This window comes from Vespa mandarinia, chromosome 1 (assembly GCF_050613455.1).
Source record: "Vespa mandarinia isolate Hongniang chromosome 1, ASM5061345v1, whole genome shotgun sequence".
In the NCBI taxonomy this organism is placed as follows: domain Eukaryota; kingdom Metazoa; phylum Arthropoda; class Insecta; order Hymenoptera; family Vespidae; genus Vespa; species Vespa mandarinia.
The window spans coordinates 15,764,021-15,783,387 of NC_140810.1; the positions used below are offsets into that span (position 1 = coordinate 15,764,021).

Below are 19,367 nucleotides of genomic sequence, written 5' to 3' on the forward strand. Positions count from 1 at the left end.
GATTTGTTTGTCGTTCGAATAAAAAAAAAGGGGGGTAGCAGTGGGCGAAGGATTGTGGGGGAAGGTTATACAGAGAAAAGGAAGGAGAAGATGATGCGCCGATATGAAGACGATTACTTCGTTGGAAAAATGCATCGATCGTTAAGACCGACGCTATCTATCCTTCTGTACAACCCTCAAAGGTTAACGACTCTCTTTCTACTATATCTTAAGGATGCTTGTGGAGATGGCGTTCGATCAGCGTGGTCTGGAAATTCGACGAGTCCGTGTGTCACTAGGTCGAGCTAAACGGGTACGCGCGTGCGCTTATTCTCTCGCACCCCTCCATCTGATGAATGCAGAGAGTAAGAGAAAGAGATAGAGACAAAGAGAAAGAGAGAGAGAAAGAGAGAGGGAGAGAGAGAGAGAGAGAAAGGAAGAGAAAGCAAAGAGGGGAGGAAAGTAAAAGGAGAAAGCAAAGGTAGTGGTTCCATGCCACAAACGGGGATGCGAGCTGGTATCCTCGAAATTCGTGTCGTGACGAGAAATTTCATTCTCTCTCCTCGATGAACCACGAGAGAAAGAAAGAGAGAGAGAGAGAGAGAGAGAGAGAAAGAGAGAGACAAAAAGAGAGAGAGAGAGAGAAAAAAAGAGAGGAAGAAAGACAAACAGAGAGAGAAAAAATTTTTCTAAATAAAATCAAACGATAAATAACTCGTGTTCGTTCGTAAAATTAAAAGAAAAAGTTATATGAGGTTTTATGAGAGAAAAAAAAAGCCGCAAGAGTTCGACCGATCGAAAATATCGAGGAATTCTCGTCGCTAATGCTGCGACGGTCCAGAAGGAAGAAACGTCGTTGAGAATGCCTCCTATCGGATTACAGAATCGCGTGTGTACTCGAAGGACCGTGATCTTGAAGGTGTGCGATATAACGATGTTCGCGTTGTGACGAGCTGTTTACGGGAAGTATCCTTTTTCACGTGGAAATTTGATCTTGTCGGTGTATACCTTGACCGTAATTATTACTACTACTACTTCTACTACTCCTACTACTATTATTATTACTACTACTATTACTATTACTATTACTATTACTACTATTACTACTGTTGCTGTTGCTGCTACTGATACCACTGCTTCTTCTTCTTTTTTTCCTTCTTGACACTCGTGAATTAACAGGTAAGATAATCTTATATGTTATTGCAAAAAAAGAAAAAAAGAAAATAGAAAAATAAAATAAAAGAATCATAATAATGAACAAAGATATATCACGAGAACTAGCTTTGATAAGAACATTTATAAGTAAGATCTAAAAGCTCTTACGAATTCTATAGAAATGCTTTTAAAGTGGTAGTGAGTAGAAACTGCTTACAATAGTTGCCCACATCTCGTTCGATCAAATACGCGGTCTTTCTATTGACAACAAATAATTGTCGCGATCAAACGCTCATATATGTATTTTACATTATTATAAATTGTCATTGAAAATAATAAGATGGATCAATGAGAGCATATCGTTTATATTCCTCTACATTCAATTTTAAAAATATTAAAAAACAAATTAAAAAGCCAACTACCAAAACTACTATAAAGTCATTCAAGCGATAACTTTACTATCTATTAATTGATAAAATAATCATGGCCTATTTACTGTTATCCAATAATGCAATAAATTAAACGAGCCCTCTTACATATAAGAATTACGTTCGCGTCAGAGCAACAGAGATATGATGTTAAATCTCGACTCGGTCTTACGTAGAAGGAGAGAAAGGAGAGAGAGAAAGAAAGAAAAAGAGAGAGAGAAAGAGAGAGAAAGACAGAGAGAGAGAAAGAAAAAGATCGCGAGGTCGGAGGTCAAGGACAAGTTAGGAGAAAGGAATGGCGTTCTCTTTTGTTTTATTTCAGCTTGCAGCGGTACCGAGAGTGAATATGTTGAGACACAAAGATCTCGCCAGGAGATGACATTCTTTCCTGTGCTCTAACATTTCTGATTGGGTCGTCGACCATCGGCAGAATGCTGCCGCGTGGACTGCCATTAACGTTTCTTCTTGTGCAGTTGTCTCATCATATCGTTTGGTAAGGGCAAAGAGAGATTGAACCTCATCATTTATCTCCTCGTGACTTCCGATGTTATTAATCATAGGCCCGACACTGTTTCTTTGTCTTTGCGCTTTCTCTTCTTTTTCTTCTTATCGCATCTTACGTCAATTAAAGTCAAAACAATTTTACGAAAGATCACGAAAGAAAAACAAAAAGAAAAAAAAGAAAAAATAATGCAAAACATTGCAACGTCGTAATAGCAATGACAAAACGAATAAATATTTAGGGCTGCGTTGGAGAATACAAGAATGTTTGACAAACTGGAAAATGTCACGCAGACCATATCGAGAATACTCGACGGCTATGACATTCGATTGAGGCCGAATTTTGGCGGTAGGTATAACATATTACCAGAAATAAAAGCGCGTACCACTTTTTTCTCGCGACTCGAGAGATGCAGTCTTTTGTAAAATTTGAAAAACAACGACGTTGCAAAAAAATCAACAAATAATATTAACTATACGTCATATCGCGTAAAATAAATCAATCGCCTTTAATGGATTTCCAATCCATTCGACGGCGATACGCTTGAAACTTTTAATAGAGTGGCGCGCCGATTAAATCTAATCTCATAGATTTTAAAATCGGATAAAGTTATAAAAATAATAGAATCGCTTCGATCTACCTACGCTGTTCGAGTTGAAATATTGAAATTTCTTCTTTTTTTTTTCTTTTTGTTTTTTTTTCTTTTGTTGAATCATTCCCTTTAGGAGAGCCACTATTAGTTGGTATGGATTTAACTATAGCGAGTTTCGATGCTATTTCGGAAGTCAATATGGTGAGTAAAAACAAGATATGTTAAAAAAGAAAGAACTAGATATCTCAAATAACAACGTCCGTTACATTTTATCATATTTTATATATTTTACTTCCTATATTTTATCTGCAATGTCCTCGATAAACAAATATGTTTTGGCCCAAGGGCGTTGCTATCTTATCGAATGTCTTCATAAATCATGATCATTTTCATTCTAAAGAGAAATCATTTATTATCATAAGCATGATCCTAAATCATAGATGAAAAAATAAATAAATATATAAGAAGGTAAATGTGTGCACCGACCGATTATGTTGTAGGATTACACTATAACAATGTATTTAAATCAATATTGGAAAGACGAAAGACTCGCCTTTTCGCAAGAGGAGGAAATCTTGACACTGAGTGGTGATTTTGCAGAAAAGATTTGGGTCCCGGATACTTTCTTTGCCAACGATAAGAACAGGTAGACAGATGACTTCTAAGTCATCATCACTGAAAAGATAAAGCAAGAAAAATAATCATTATTTTTGATAAATGATAATCACCGAACTAAATTCAAACGAGATTTATGAAAAATTTAAAGCTATACCTCTCTTTCATTCTTTTTCTTTTTCCAGCTTTTTGCACGACGTAACTGAACGCAATAAACTCGTCAGACTCTCCGGCGACGGTTCCATCACTTATGGCATGAGATTCACAACGACATTGGCCTGCATGATGGATCTGCACTACTATCCTCTCGATTCGCAGAATTGCACCGTAGAGATCGAGAGCTGTAAGAATATATACGTTCAATTTTTTTACCTTCTTCTTTATTTAATAATTAACATATCGTAATTATATCGTTAAAATAACATTCAATGTAGATATAAACGTATACCGGACTAACAGATCGAACATGAAAGCGGAAATTAAATCGTCTTATGGAGAAAGTTTCTTATTAAACTGTCATTATCGTATCGATCGTTCGAACTTTCCTAATAAATTAAGTCGCTTAAGATAACGTCAAATATTAATAACTTTCACCGGTAATTATGATCAGATAGGAAAATTGGATATTGCGGAGAGTCGATGCGAAACAGGTAAAACCGCAATAATCCGCTCGTTTCATTAGTCATGCGGTACATGAATATTCTGTATTCTCAATAAATAGAACGTGAAATAACATCTTGAACAATTTACAATCATAATATCGTGATTTTTGAATGATCCTACAGAATTAGCAAATTTTGATTGAATAGTCCAATAGATTAGGTATTGTTGAAGGATCTATTATATTAACTCGAATCTATATAAATGAAGATTTGAATTCCGTCAATCTCTGATAATACTTAAATTTGAGATTCAAGTTGAATTTAAAAGCGTTCATTTGCTTATCATTGTGTTACACATAAAATAAATTTAAGATTTATTAATTATTTTTGTTATTCAGACGGTTACACGGTACTCGACGTAGTAATGTATTGGAAAGATACTCCTGTTCGAGGAGTGGAGGAAGCGGAATTGCCGCAATTTACAATAATCGGTTACGAAACGAACGACCGGAAAGAGAAATTGGCTACCGGTATTTATCAAAGGTTATCGCTCAGCTTTAAACTCCAACGGAATATCGGTTACTTCGTGTTCCAGACCTATCTTCCGAGCATACTCATCGTAATGCTTAGTTGGGTCAGTTTCTGGATCAATCACGAAGCGACCAGCGCGAGAGTGGCCTTGGGTAAAAGCATCCTTTCAATGCTCGATATTCGACCTTCGACTATTTACACTTCGACTATGTACTCACTGTTCCGATTGCTTTGATAACACTTTTTTATTTCAAAATAAACTGGACGTTCCATATATTGAAGTTACTAAAATCGTATTTTAGATTTAACAGAATATTCCACAAGAGAAATGAATTCTTAAAGATAATAAAAAAAAAAAATAAAATAAAATAAAACAATAAAAACTAAAAAAAAAAAAAAAAAAAAAAATATTAAAGAACTTTTTAAGGAATAAGAAGGCACGATCAAGATACAAAAAATAAATTCTTTCATTTTAGGTATCACAACTGTTCTCACGATGACCACAATTTCAACTGGTGTGAGAAGCTCCTTGCCACGAATCAGTTATGTCAAAGCTATCGACATATATCTGGTGATGTGTTTTGTTTTCGTTTTTGCTGCGTTACTAGAGTACGCGGCAGTCAATTACACGTATTGGGGTGCAAGAGCTAAAAAAAAAAGCAAAAAGAAGGATAACGAGGAACAGAAAGTTCTTACTTCGAAAACTGGTAAGTCATGCGTTTCGTAAGAGTTTCTATGAATGAAAGTCAATGTTCATTTCGAAAACCGTAACATACGAACGTTTTAAAGGAAGCAAAGCTACCTCACCTTTTCCTGGTTCGACTGATGCTGATATTATTGAGCTGCAGGATATAAGAATGTCGCCATTGCCAAGCATTAGAAATAGATCAGGTTTGATTAGTGGTTCTTCGACACCTGGCCTTGGAAAACATCATGATCCAGTCAAATTTCCACCCAGTTTTCGTATCTCAAGAACAGTCGCCTATAATACACATGGTAGAAACAGTGGGCTCAGATATAGAGGCCCGAAACAAAATAAACCTAAGGTATATATATATATATACCTTATGTATATCTATATATAATCTTGAAAATATAAAAATATCAAAGTAAATACATAAAAACATTCGATTGGTATTGGTACATTGTTGATCGACAAATTTTTATAGGTACTACACGCTATCCGTAGAGGTGCATCGGTATTACGCGTGTCCATGCCAAAAATCAAAGACGTTAACGTGATCGACAAATACTCGAGAATCATATTTCCTGTCAGTTTCATGCTGTTCAACGCGATATATTGGATCTTTTATTTTGTATGAATGATATAAAGAAACGCAGATATAAAAAAAAACAAATTGAATTATCACGATTTCATGTGTATATATATACAGAGAGAAAGATAGAAAAGGAAAAAGAGAGAGAGAGAGAGAGAGAAAGAGAGAGAGAGAGAGGGGGGGGAGAGAGAGAAAAAGAGGGAGAAAATGTTTTAAGCGTTTATATGGGACATTGTGAGAGAGACAGAGATGAGAACTGTCTCGGATTTATGAGAGAAGCAATATATGGGGATCGATTGATCCGCTCTTCGTACTGAAATTAATAACTACTATAACGGAAACAAAAAGGAAAAGAAGGAAAAAAAGAAAAAAAGAAAAAAGAAAAGGAAAGAAAAACAAAAAGATGGAAAAAATATTTTACGAACGTTCGAGTGTCCTCAATCGAAAGCTGCCATAATTACTTATCAAGTTACGTAAGTGGTGTTAAAGACTTTGATCGCAAATAAATATTATTATAGCTAAATTCTTAATTATAAAATCATATGATCTTTCGAGAGATATTACGTATGAATGAGGATACGATATTTAAACGTAATTATTATTATTATCATTATTATTATCGTGATACAGATGAATTATTAATTTTAATCGGAGACAAATATGACGTAAACAAGAAGAATATTCAAATTAAGAGCAAAAAAAGAAAAAAAAAAAAGGAAAAAGATCCAATAAAAAAAGAATTTAGAGATATACAGAAGTTATACAATTCTTTACTGCCAAATGAAAATATCCTTGAGAACGTTCTTACGTAGCAATAAGAGAAAGAGAGAGAGAGAGAGAAAGAGAGATGTAATTATCTAATATAAACAAAAAATCTCTTCATTCATTTAAAATTATATTGCGTTTAAAGATTATCTCCGATTGCATATGTACATACGTATGTAAGTATATATATTATATCTCTAAAAAATTGTATACGATTACATTATACACCTGCTAACGAGGAAAAACGTTCATTATTTTTTATTTCGTCGAGATTAAAATCGATCATAGTATCTAGTGATCTTTCGCATTTTATCTTAATTTTACAATCGCTTAGTCTCTATGTAAAATATAAATCGCTTAGTCTCTATGTAAGATATAAAGATAAAGAAAGCCAAAAAAATAATAATACACATACACACATACAAACACAAATTATTCATGGAAAGTGATTCGTAGAAAGTATTCCAAATAGACTCTACGTAAGAATGTAAAGACGTAATGTACTTTATGTATTACAAGCCGATCGTATGAATGAAAGAATTAAAGTAATAAAAGAAAATATTATTTTCAATAATTGTACGAACGCACTAATTGCATTTACATGTTCGAACTTTTATTACTAATTTTAAACAAGATATAATCAAAAACCGAGAATGCGGAAATGAAAGGAATTTTCCATTATATATAATTTGTATTGTTGTTGATAATGCCATCATGATGATTATCACGCGCAATTAAATTGTATAATCTGATATATATCGTCGCAACGTACTATTAGTACATAACACTGATTATTATTCAGTTATCATTTAATTATATTTCGATTCAATCTTTTCTTTCCTTTTCTTTTTCGTTTTTTTTTTGGTTCAAAACATAATTCTATTGTAAAAAAAAATGTACGAACATTATGTAGATTTAAATAATCTTATGCCTGTCTATGTTTTATCGCTCTATGTATGTTTTATTGTTTTATCCCGATCGAAACGTATTTATATATTTTAACGTGTGACCAAAAAAACAAGTAAAGAAAACACGTTATTTCCTTCTACCGTGACAAATTCGGGGGACCTCTGAATTATAGATTGTGAATAATGTAGTATAATATTATATGATGTAAGATATATACATATAAAAATGGATAACAATTGAAGCGGCACAAATCTCTTAACCTGCAAATAAAATGAAATCTTCTGTACAAATTATTTTCTTATCTCTCATTTATCTATAAATTAAATATTATTATTATTATTATTATTATTATTATTATTATTATTATTATTATATGTTAAAACAACATTATTTGTGTCAACAATAGTTCGATCGAATAGACATAATATATTCATATAAAAGACAATGGATATTACATACTTATTGTTATTCATATTTATTTATATCATTGATAACAACCAATTCTATTCCGCATCTGGTCTCATTACGATATGCTATATTCGTGTGCGAAGATAAACAAATTTTTCTGAAACCACAAGAATTATAAAAAAAAAAAAAAAAGAGAAAAAGAAGAAAAAACGTTTAAATCGTTCTATTTCTATGCAATTAATTTTATCATATAGATTAGTGTTATTACACGGAACATCTTATCTACGCGAGATATGAATTATAAAAAATTTTACGGAATCTTTTTATGCAACAGCTAATATGATGTAAAACATTTAAATCTACAATATCTACGTAGAACTACTTAGCACGGAAAACAACCATTGACGATGCAATTTTAGCATGGACACGAACCTTTCCATTAGATTATATAGATCTATTGATAACCTTAATCAACAATTGTGTTTTGATCTTTACATAAAAATTTTCAGTTTTTCTTTTTTTTTTTTTTTTTAAATGAATTAATAAGAATAATTTTCTTGTTTTTTTTTTTCTTTTCTTTCTTTCTTTCTTTTTTTTGTATTTACATCTTAAAGTAAGAAAACAAACCTCGATTTTAATGTCCTCAAATTTTTAATAAAAACAGCCTCTTTTTTACCATCATATTATCATATGAACAATTGGAGACCAAAACTCCCTTCGTGATATCACATATAGGCGTGCTCTCTCATAACATGATAATTTTTACGTTAAAAATGTAATAGTGATGTATACACTATTTTCGTATTAGATCGAGTGGAGAACGTCATTAAGTGTTTTTATGTTCAATTTGACGACCTTGGACTAAACTGACCAATTGAAAATGAAGCTCATTTATAATATGATAAACAGGTTTGTTTATAATTAATTCTCTGCCTCATTCCAATGTCCAACATCTTTGATGTTACAGATTTTATTTCATTCTGCGACAAATCTCAAAGCAAGTGTGACATTTTGTTCGACCGATCGAGCTATTCTACGTCTCATATATTCTTACGTTTGTATAATATATTCGTATTTACCATCCTCTTAAATAAAAGTCTCTCTCTCTCTCTCTCTCTCTCTCTCTCTCTCTCTCTCTCTCTCTCTTTCTCTCTCTTTCTCTCTCTCTCTCTCTCTGTCTGTCTGTCTGTCTCTCTCTCTCTCTCTTTCTGTCTATATATATGTACACATATATATTGTAGATGTGTCTATAGATATAAGTGAAAAATCGCTACGAAAGTCTCGTAAATCGACCATTGGTGTTCCATTCTTATTCTTCTTCCTACGTGAAAGTTATACTACGTGCGTGTGCTTGTGAATTTCTCTTCTTTATTATTCCTTTTTTCCTTTAATATTTTTTTTCTCACTTTATATACATCCTACATACTTTTTGAACACTTCACTGTGACAGATTTATATTTAGCAAACTCTCATTCGTATAATGAACGAAGTAACGAATCAAGATGAAATACATATGACAACGGTAAGCTTATCAAATAAAATTAATTAGTTATTTAATCAGTCACTAAATGATGTATTACATACATTTATTTGAAAACGATGAATAAACAGTTACGAGAAAATTTATATTCCTTCTCTGTATTTACGCGGTCACATGCGGTTTCTGTTTAAAAATGTTTAAATTGTTTCGACATATGTATCTAACGAACATAAACAGATTACCGTATAGCGCTTTTACGAGACCGCGAAAATACGAAATTAGTTTATCAATCTGTGTAAATAAGATGAAATCATATTTTCCGATGTTTTCGTCGTTAATTTGTTTTTTTTCTCTTTTTTCTTTTTTTTTATTTTTTAATCATGTTTCAAGGTTAGCGAGTTTCATAAGATGCTCTTTACTCATACATATATATTTTTTGTTCTCGAACATTCTATGATGTTCATCATAGAACCATCGATAAAAATTATTCACGTTTTAACAAAAATATTGTAAATACTTGTATTTATATAATTTTTTAACAACAAAATATTTTCTTTATTATTTATACAAGTGTCTATTTCGAGATATGATATTGTACATATGCTTGTTATTGTTGTAAATGTTTAATTTCTTATTTTCAATTACAGCATGAACTTATTGCACATCACGGTTATATACCTGAAACCCATAATATTTGGACAGAGGATGATTATTGTCTTACTGTACATAGAATTACAGCACCTGATACGACTAATGTATATTCAACAAATACCTATTTCACATCGAACGAAGAACAAGTTGTTATTGACAGCTTAGAAAAATCGACTGAATCGAATCTGAAATCAATCCGTCCAGAATATAGACAATTATCAAAACCACCTGTTATAATAAATCATGGAGCTCTTTCAAGTTCAGCAGATTGGGTTTTACTTGGACCACAAAAAGCTCTTGGTATGAAATATTAGAAATTGATCAATTTAAATTAATTTAATTAAAATTTATTTTTTATTTATATTTATTTTGTATTTATCAGGATATATTGTGTGTGAAGCTGGATATGATGTGTGGCTTGTAAATGCACGTGGTAATAAATATTCTAGAAAGCATAAAATTTATACACCAAAGGATAAGAAGTTCTGGGATTTCAGGTAGTTAACTTTGTTTTTAATATTTCTGTTCATAAACTTAAAAGAATATTATCTTTTTATCTTTTGATTATAGTTGGCACGAGATAGGTTATTATGATATACCAGCGATAATAGATTATGTTTTGGAAAAAACTGGCCATTCAGAAGTGTCTTATATTGGATACAGCCAAGGAACAACTACATTTTTTGTAATGGGAAGCGAACGACCAGAATATAATGCCAAAGTTAAAGTAATGATCAGTTTAGCTCCAATAGCTTTTATATCTAATCAACGAAGTCCTTTATTGAAATGTGTAGTACATTTCTATAATTTGATAGAGGTAATATAACATAATTTGTCCTTATATTCATTCTCATTATAATTTATGATATATATATATTTCAGTGGGGTTCTTCCTATTGCAACATAAATCAGTGGTTCCCTCACAATAAGCTACAAGCACGTGCTTTTGGTACAATTCTTCGCAATGCTCCTAGTGCATTAACAAATGGTGTTTGTAACTGTTGGTTTAATTTAATTGCCGGATTCGGTAGTAATCAGCTTGATAAACATATGTTACCTCTTATATTTGGACACTTTCCAGCTGGTGCATCAGCCAAACAGGTGGTTCATTACAGTCAAACCATTTTATCAGGTACTGAAAATAAAAAATATTAATTCCATTAACATTTAACTAACTATGCTCAGTTTTTAATTTTATTTTCTACATTATAAGGATTATTTAGAAACTTTGATTATGGGGTTACCCAAAATTTAAAAATATATGGTTCTACTCAACCACCAAAATATAATTTAGAAAAAGTGAAGGTTCCAGTAGCTGTTTTTTATGGAGAAAATGATTTTTTGACACATTCTTTGGTAAGTAACTTGCTCTTTTGCTTAATTTATCTTAATTATTCCATTATGATAATTATTTACTGAAATTTTTGTTACAGGATATACAGAAAACTATAAACAAATTACCTAATGTAATAGAGACAAAGAAAATAGAATACATAAAGTTTAATCATATCGACTTTCTATGGGGAAGAGATGCTAAAACACTTGTATATAATAAAGTCGTAGCAGTATTAAAACGATTTTAAAGATATTTATAAGTGTTGGTATTCAGAAAATTATATACAAATATATATAGAAATTTTCTACTTCAGGTAGTAATAATTACGAAGAGAAATATATATGTGTATGTGTATGTGTGTGTGTATGTATGTATGTATGTATGTATGTATGTATGTATGTATGTATGTATGTATATGTATATAAATGTAAATATATAGATATTGTTTATAAATATATTAAAAATGACATGTTTTTATACAATTGATATCATAGAAAGTATTACATATAATGTGCTTCCATGAAATCATATTTTATACATATATAACTTTATGTCCTATGATATTTTTATTGTAATCAATATGTCTTTTGATATTTTTATTGTAATCAATATGTCTTTTGATATTTTTATTGTAATCAATGTTTTTTGTTATTTTATATCAATAAAAATATGCAGAATACAATCAGACAACTAAATTATATTCATAGTAAAATATTTTATTAAAAATATGTTACACATTATCCTGTTTAACAGAATTATACAGGTGCCAAAATTAAATATATAGATTAATAATAGGTAAGAGATTTCGAATAATTTCCAGCATGTAAGTAAATAATTAACATTACGTTAAATGTTATTTAGTGATTATTGACTTATATTAGCTATTGCAATTAATTACAGTTGAAAACAATCTAATTACACATCAACGGAATGTTCTTTATAGCACATGATAGTATACAATGTTTATTACATGTTTTCTACCTAGTATATTAAAATATTTTGTATATTGTGTCGTTTCCAAGAAATTCTTCAGTCTTTAAATGCTAATTGTAATTTTTTTAAATACTTCCAAACATGATCAAGAAAAATTTCCTTCTGTCAAATTCATACAAATTATTTAAGAAAATTCTATCTATTGTTTTTAACAGGAAATATTTAATATTTAATGAAGTAATATGGAAATGCTTAAAAAATAATTTTCTAATTGTATATTTTTAAATGGGGGTATGTGATATAGCAGTTTATATTTCAATATAGTAAAGAGAAAGTTTAAAACTATACCGTATGTTTTCTGTTATATTACTTGTATCGTTGTTTCTTAAGAATAACTTTTAATTATTAATAATAAATAAATGAAGTAGATCTTTAAATCAAGGAAAATCTATAATTGTTATGTAGTGTCATGGATTTAATTTGCACATTGTAAAGTGCTAAAATATATATATCTTTACTGATTAAACTAAAATGGAATATTATTTGTTTACTATTATATCTGCAGTGGAATGTTTGTTTTATATCTTTAAAGAATAACAATTCACTGATAAATGCAGTTGCATAAAAAAAAAAATTACATAATTGCGATTTAATATTAATCTTATCATAAAATACGGTTACATTTCTCATAACATCTTATAGAGAAAATGAACTTTTATAAGATGTTTAATATACTCATTATATTACAAATTCTTTATATGGGCACATATGTATATGTATATGCATATATAAATTTTATAAATTTGCAAACCAATATAAGCATATAATCCTTAGTTTCATTACGTAGATTCTCATCCTAAAAGCATTGAAAAGTACATAAAAAAGCATGAAAAATAAAAGATCTTTTTTTGTGTAAAAATGAAAATGTTAGTACATAATATCATAGGGTATTATAAATATATATTAAATGATATTATTATCGATATATTAATGCTCTATATCATTTATCTATATTTACTAACTATATATCAATAAAAACATAGATTTCAATCCAATCTTAATTTAAAATATATTTATGTGCATTCTAAAAGATCTCAATATTTGTGAGTCAATATTAAGTTATATAAAAGTTAATAAAAAATACTGTGTGTACGTTACGTAAGTAAACGCGTATGCAAGTTATGCAAAGTTTAAGAAAAATTTTCTTTTACATATATTTTATGTATGAAAGATCAAATATTCTCATGTCCTTTTTTTAACAAATTAATTTCTCACCAATCAAATAATAAAAATATTACGGAAGTATTACTCTCCTGTTACATAGAATTGCAAGGCAAAAAAAATAATCATTTGGCAGTTAAGTACCATGCAATTCTAACTCATGTAAGATAAGGATATTTTCTTTTATATATTTTTTATCGACATACAAAACTGTTCTTTTCTTTTCTTTTTTCAACACTTTAAATAGTTCAGATTTACTAATGCAATGCTTGCATGCACGTAACATGTGCAATGTATTGTATAGATATACTTTATATATATATATATAATTAATAATTAACAAATAGAATTGTATGTAGCAAGCAATAAGAGATATATTGTAACAATAAATGCAATGTAGAAACTATTGCGTTTCTACATTCATTTTCATTTTTCTATAAATGCTATGAGCATTTTGATAGTTTACATGCAAATATTATCTTTTGCTATATTTTATTAATAATTATACTTACAAAGATTGATGAGGAATGTTGTTGTATTATGTGTTCAAAGGGAATTCAAACTTATTGACTCCTCTTTCAAAAAATTTGTACAAATAGATTTCTCTTCTTTTCTTTTTTTTGTTTTCTTTTTTTCTTTATGCCCCTCTCATTTCGAAGCAATCATTTTTAATCGTGTAATACTTGAAAAATTATATACTAGCGTATTTTACTTTGAATCCTACTTTTATATCAATACACGCGTAACAACGTAAGGCTAAAAGCTTAGTTTCAATAATATTAAATTTCAAATTGATCGAAACATTATTTTCTTACGATTAATCGAACATCGAGTACTAGAAAAATTTCATGAAGAGACGATTATATTATAAAAACATGTATCATGTGAAGACTGGAAAGGCCTTTTGATGCATTTGTCTCACAATATTGTTATATCTATTAATTCAACATTATACTTTTGAACAAAGTTGCTTAAATGTGATATCTGTAATATGTATTTTTAAAATCGGTAGATCAATAACTACGATATCTATATCATAACGAAATAGATACATTTAAAGCGAAAGATGATATTTACTCTACTTTGCATGCACTTGTTTTAATTCAGGCACGAATGAATCGTCGCAACGTTGCTCGAGCACAACGAACCCAGCCTTTGTGTATTGGCAAAGGGATTGGCAATGATTCGATGTTTATAGTAGGCGGATGGTTCTGTCATGTACAATGATCACCATATGCCGTCCAACGAGCATCATCACTCTCGTGAGTTAAATAACGGTATCCTACTTTTGTTTCCAGTTCTCTTAAATCGCACCATGTTTGATAATCCTATAAGCATATACAAATAATGTTTATTATTTTATAGAAATAGTAAGTAGTCTTCTTCTTTATTTATTTGCATACCTGCAACCAGACATGTTGTAAACTTTTATCTACCGTATATCTTTTTCTTTGCTTTACTTGTAATAAATTGTTGATTAAATCAATAGCTGAAAATAGTAAACATTAAATGAAAAAAAAATATAGGAAACTTATCTACATAAATATCTAATTATATAATTTCTATAAATAAATGAAATATATATATATATTTTTTTTAGAGAGATATTACACTTATATTACCATCGGATGAAATTTCTTTCCAAGGCGTAGGTGGATACATAAATGCAGCATTTTGAATTTGTTCGTTGATGTCCTCTTCCTCGTTGAATGGAAATGTACCGCTTAAAGATACATAAATAATAACTCCTACGCTCCACATATCCAAAGAACGATTATACCCTTTATTTCTCAAAACTTCGGGAGCTAAATACGCTGGTGTTCCGACAACACTTCTTCTAAAACTTTTCTCTCCGATAATTCGTGCAAAACCAAAATCACAGAGTTTCACTTGAGTAAATTCATTGTCACTACTGAGTAAAACATTTTCAGGTTTCAAATCGCAATGAACTATGTTTTTACTATGTAAATGCTTCAATGCAACCAGAATTTGAGTGATAAGAAATTTCGTTATTCTTTCACTTAAACGTCCCTTTTCCGAATTTAATATCATCTCTAACATATCACCTTTCAATTTCTCCATAACAACAAATATTCGTTCTGGCGTCTCGAACATACGCTCCAAATTGACGACACCGCTATGAGATAGATTTTGTAAAATAGCCACTTCATTCTTCAGTTGTGCTTCTTGTTTCGTAGGAAAACGTAATTTATCTATAACTTTAATGGCAACTGCTCTACCACTTTTACGGTGCACACCACCATAAACTATACCAAATTGTCCTGATCCTAAAACTTCATCTGGAAATATCTGATATAGTTGCGACATGTCGGTCACATTTTCTTCTGGTTCTGTAGGATCTTCTTGGTCTGCAACTATACAAATGATATTTACTTTTCAAATATATCATATATTTATTTTTTACGTAAATAAAATAAAAAATAATAAAATCTACTACATACTAGTGGAAGCTGTAGTTACAGGCATAAGTGCTTGTCTAATATTAGTTTCCCATGATCTAGCTACGTGTACACCTATGCCACTTTCTGGTGCAGGAACTTGACCATTGTTATCACCATAGGTTGGATCTTCTCCAACGTAATAATCAATGGTTGAGGTTTTTAATTCAAAACAATGCATTATATCTAAAATAAATATATTTTTTTTTTTTTTAACATCTAAAATCATTCAGTTATATGCCAAAAATTAATTTATCTATAACACTTACGCGAACGAGGTATTTTAGCTGTTTCGATCGACAGAATTTCAGCAAGTGGAATTTCCTTATAATATTTAGAGCTACTATCACTTTGGAAAAGTGTTATAGCCTTTGTATCAAGTCGCCAATAATGTTTTTTTCTCTGTAACATTAAATTTTCTCAGTTTTGATTTGGAACAAAATTTTCTCACTTTCAACTTACCACAGGATCGCGATTTGTAAAATGTACCATCCAACCTTCTTTCAAAACTTTTGAACCACGTCGTTTCGTATGCTTAACACTTTGAACTATACGCATTAATGGAATGTTATTACTTGGAGTAGAACTGCAACTGTAATGAGAAGTATAAAAAATAATTTAAAATATCGGAAAATTTGAAAAATAAAAGATAAATACCTAGATGGTCTAGATTTTTGAAATTCATCATAATTAACATCTTCATTCGTTGGTATGTGATCCTACAAAAAATATAATAAAAATATTATTTACTATTCCAAGTTTATATTTCTATAAAAACGAAATAATATTTACTGTATACTCATCAGGTGTTTTATTTTCATCTGTTATGTACGTAGACATTTTAACGGGCAAAAGTAATTCTGTATCACTATCCCCATCTCCTTCTTCATTTCTACCATCACATTTACCTTCTGGTTCACTACCGACACCACTATCAGGATATTCATTGCCTGGAATAATGTGTTAAAGAAGTATATAAAAATATGTTTGTCGAAAATATTAATAATCGTTATAATTATTTTGTACCAGTATTATCACGTGGATTCTCTCCAATACAATCTTTTGGAATTTTTTCAATACATTTTTTGTGAGCATTATATTGACAATCTTTACACTGTAGGCCTTGCTTGAATAAGCCTCTTAACAATTTTTTGCAATGCCCGCATACTGTCGGTCGCGTATATGTATGCAATACAAATGTATGTGGAATTTTTATACGAGTTGCAACTTCTTTCTCAACCCAAATTGTTTTTCCACTCAATGATGGGGAACGAGATTGTTTTGGAGTAACTATACTTGGAACTGCCTATATAAAATTAATAAATCAAAACTGTATATACAAGTCTAATACAAAAGTATTAATACAAGAATTAGATAATGCACTTATTAGACAATGCCATTATATCCTTACCAAAGTATTATTACTTTGATTTGGATTAGATGTGTTATTTGCACTATGATTGTCATCACTAATGCTGGTCAAGCTGCTCGTGGATCCTTGACTCGGTGATCTTGGCACATTTAACATTGCAGAACTACGCCGCCTTTGGCTGCTATCTTGCGAGCAGTTATTAGGTACTTTAGTAACACAACGTTTATGATAATTCATACCACAACCTAAAAAGTAAAAAAAAAACGTATTTTTTAATATTCCATGTATAACAAATCTAAAATATTATGTACATACCTTCACATTTAAGACCTTGTCGCACAAGACCAAATAACATCTCACCACAAAAATCACAAAATGTTGGAACCTTATAAGAATGAACTGTTAAAGCATGAGGACGAATGGGAACATCTTCACTTGGCACTTGAGCTAAAATTTAATATAAATTACAAAGCAAATATTTAAATAATTGTCCATTTAATATACTTATTTCAATTAATATATAATTATACAATAATTATACAAACTTACCAGTCAGAACAATTTCAACTAGTGTTTCATCTACAACCTCCATTGCATTTGTTATAAGTTGTAAAATATTTGTAGAACTATAATCATGCTTGAACAGAAGCAATCTCTCATATAGATGACTTAACCCATGATCTGGACACTTGGCATTTATAAAATTACACGCAAAATCTTTTAAAGCCTTAAGTGTCAATGTACTAGCTTCAACAGTGACTGTATCACGAGTTAAACCAAATTGAAATAGAAATGTAACTTCTGGTCCCTCCATGATTTTACCAGTTCTTATCTGTAATCCCGAATAATTATTGTAAAAATATATTAAAGAATTGTTAAAAGCAAATTAATTGAAATTAGAAAAGAAAAGGAACATGCTTATATATAAAAAATTTTTTAAATATGAAACAAAACTTTTTACTCAAACAACAATATTTATGTAAGACAAAAATATCCATTTTGTTCTACTTAAAGAATACATAAAAAGTATATATATAAAAAAAAAATCCATGCTCAAATGATATTATATAGATATAAAAAATAAGTCAAAAAAACATTGTATATATATGGAACACACTTTATACATGGATGTGAAGCTGATTAGAAAATTCAGGAGCAATCCTATATATGTCGTTAACTGAAACATCTGTCAAAAACTTGGTAGATCTCTTGGTATTGCTGAGCGAGTATTTGATGCATTTTTGTAGAAAAACAATTGTTCTATAACAGGGGACAAAAAATGCAAGAGAAAATGAAATTTCAAAATATTGTGTCTTTTCTTTTTCTATTTTTTTTTTTCTTTTTTTCTTTTCTTTTTCTTTGCCCTTTTCTTTTTTTTTCTCTTTCTCCTTAAGTGCACGTTTAAAATCTTATTAAATAAAAAACAACACGTACGTACTTTACGGATTACGTTGATATTCCTTAGAGTCACGTTAAATTAAAAATTGCGCGATTTTCAAGTCGATTGTTTCCACAAGTGTCATCGAGGAGCGTCAACTCCATGCCTGACACACATTCGTCAATGACATTTTACAGTTATCTCTGACCGACCCACCTTGACATAAACCTTTTTGCACATTCGCAATTATCGGTTAGAATATTTTGAAGTTTCTTATAAAAAGAGCTCGTACGCTCGCGTAACGTTTTATTCTCGCGATAATCATCAGGTTGTCGCTCGTTTCGTCAAAGTTTTAAACAAATCAATGGATTTACTTAGTATATATATGACACTAACACACGTATACTATACTAATCCAACGTCGCATAGGACATCGGTACGCTCGGGGATTTTAGAATCCCCTTTATATCGTACGGTATATGTGCACATACCTGCGAATATAAGAGAGCCAAGCTTAATACGCATGTATATATTGTAAAGAGCCAATAAAAAATTCTCTCCAAAGCAACGTCATCAAAAGCGTAGAATTCAAAAATTTCTATCTCAATATATATATATTGTTTGAACAAATCTTCTCTTGTCTATCATTTTAAGTAATAAATGTCATAATTAGTCGTAATCTATTACACAATGTGATACCGAACTTGTGGATTTATATATCACTGTTCCGTATGAAAAAAAAAAATGCAAACAATGCAACAGACTTGATAACGT

At 30.2% G+C, this 19,367-nt stretch overlaps 3 protein-coding genes across 5 annotated transcripts; 2 read left to right on the plus strand and 1 right to left on the minus strand.

Moving 5' to 3' along the window:
* Window positions 1-454: 454 nt before the first annotated feature.
* Lcch3 (Ligand-gated chloride channel homolog 3) lies at window positions 455-6,401 on the plus strand. Of its 2 annotated transcripts, XM_035871089.2 has the most exons (10): window positions 455-1,158; window positions 1,885-2,055; window positions 2,306-2,412; window positions 2,790-2,857; window positions 3,157-3,302; window positions 3,457-3,614; window positions 4,272-4,556; window positions 4,881-5,111; window positions 5,194-5,450; window positions 5,574-6,401. In XM_035871089.2, the coding sequence occupies exons 2-10, from the start codon at window positions 1,994-1,996 to the stop codon at window positions 5,724-5,726; spliced, it is 1,467 nt and encodes a 488-aa protein (XP_035726982.1). In that variant the 5' UTR covers window positions 455-1,158; window positions 1,885-1,993; the 3' UTR covers window positions 5,727-6,401. The 2 variants fall into 2 exon arrangements, 1 of the variants encoding a protein (XP_035726982.1); XR_014982939.1 differs by lacking the exons at window positions 455-1,158; window positions 1,885-2,055; window positions 2,790-2,857 and having other exon boundaries at window positions 2,334-2,412; window positions 5,574-6,154; window positions 6,312-6,401.
* Window positions 6,402-8,503: 2,102 nt separating this feature from the next.
* Window positions 8,504-11,709, plus strand: LOC118443716 (lipase 3). Of its 2 annotated transcripts, none has more exons than XM_085661154.1 (9): window positions 8,504-8,672; window positions 8,731-8,817; window positions 9,214-9,285; window positions 9,891-10,194; window positions 10,277-10,391; window positions 10,465-10,711; window positions 10,777-11,026; window positions 11,108-11,250; window positions 11,328-11,709. In XM_085661154.1, the coding sequence occupies exons 3-9, from the start codon at window positions 9,244-9,246 to the stop codon at window positions 11,475-11,477; spliced, it is 1,251 nt and encodes a 416-aa protein (XP_085517280.1). In that variant the 5' UTR covers window positions 8,504-8,672; window positions 8,731-8,817; window positions 9,214-9,243; the 3' UTR covers window positions 11,478-11,709. The 2 variants fall into 2 exon arrangements, with proteins under 2 accessions (XP_085517280.1, XP_085517273.1); XM_085661147.1 differs by having other exon boundaries at window positions 8,506-8,672; window positions 9,005-9,285; window positions 11,328-11,707.
* A 268-nt stretch (window positions 11,710-11,977) lies between these two features.
* PKD (serine/threonine-protein kinase D3) lies at window positions 11,978-19,077 on the minus strand. The gene is made up of 14 exons (XM_035871085.2): window positions 18,654-19,077; window positions 18,333-18,475; window positions 17,765-18,047; window positions 17,531-17,662; window positions 17,255-17,460; window positions 16,870-17,149; window positions 16,636-16,793; window positions 16,501-16,562; window positions 16,306-16,435; window positions 16,113-16,245; window positions 15,847-16,029; window positions 15,007-15,759; window positions 14,788-14,873; window positions 11,978-14,712 (listed from the first exon to the last, which is right to left on the minus strand). Exons 2-14 carry the CDS (start codon window positions 18,399-18,401, stop codon window positions 14,599-14,601), a joined length of 2,589 nt encoding a protein of 862 aa, XP_035726978.1. The 5' UTR covers window positions 18,402-18,475; window positions 18,654-19,077; the 3' UTR covers window positions 11,978-14,598.
* Window positions 19,078-19,367: the final 290 nt, after the last annotated feature.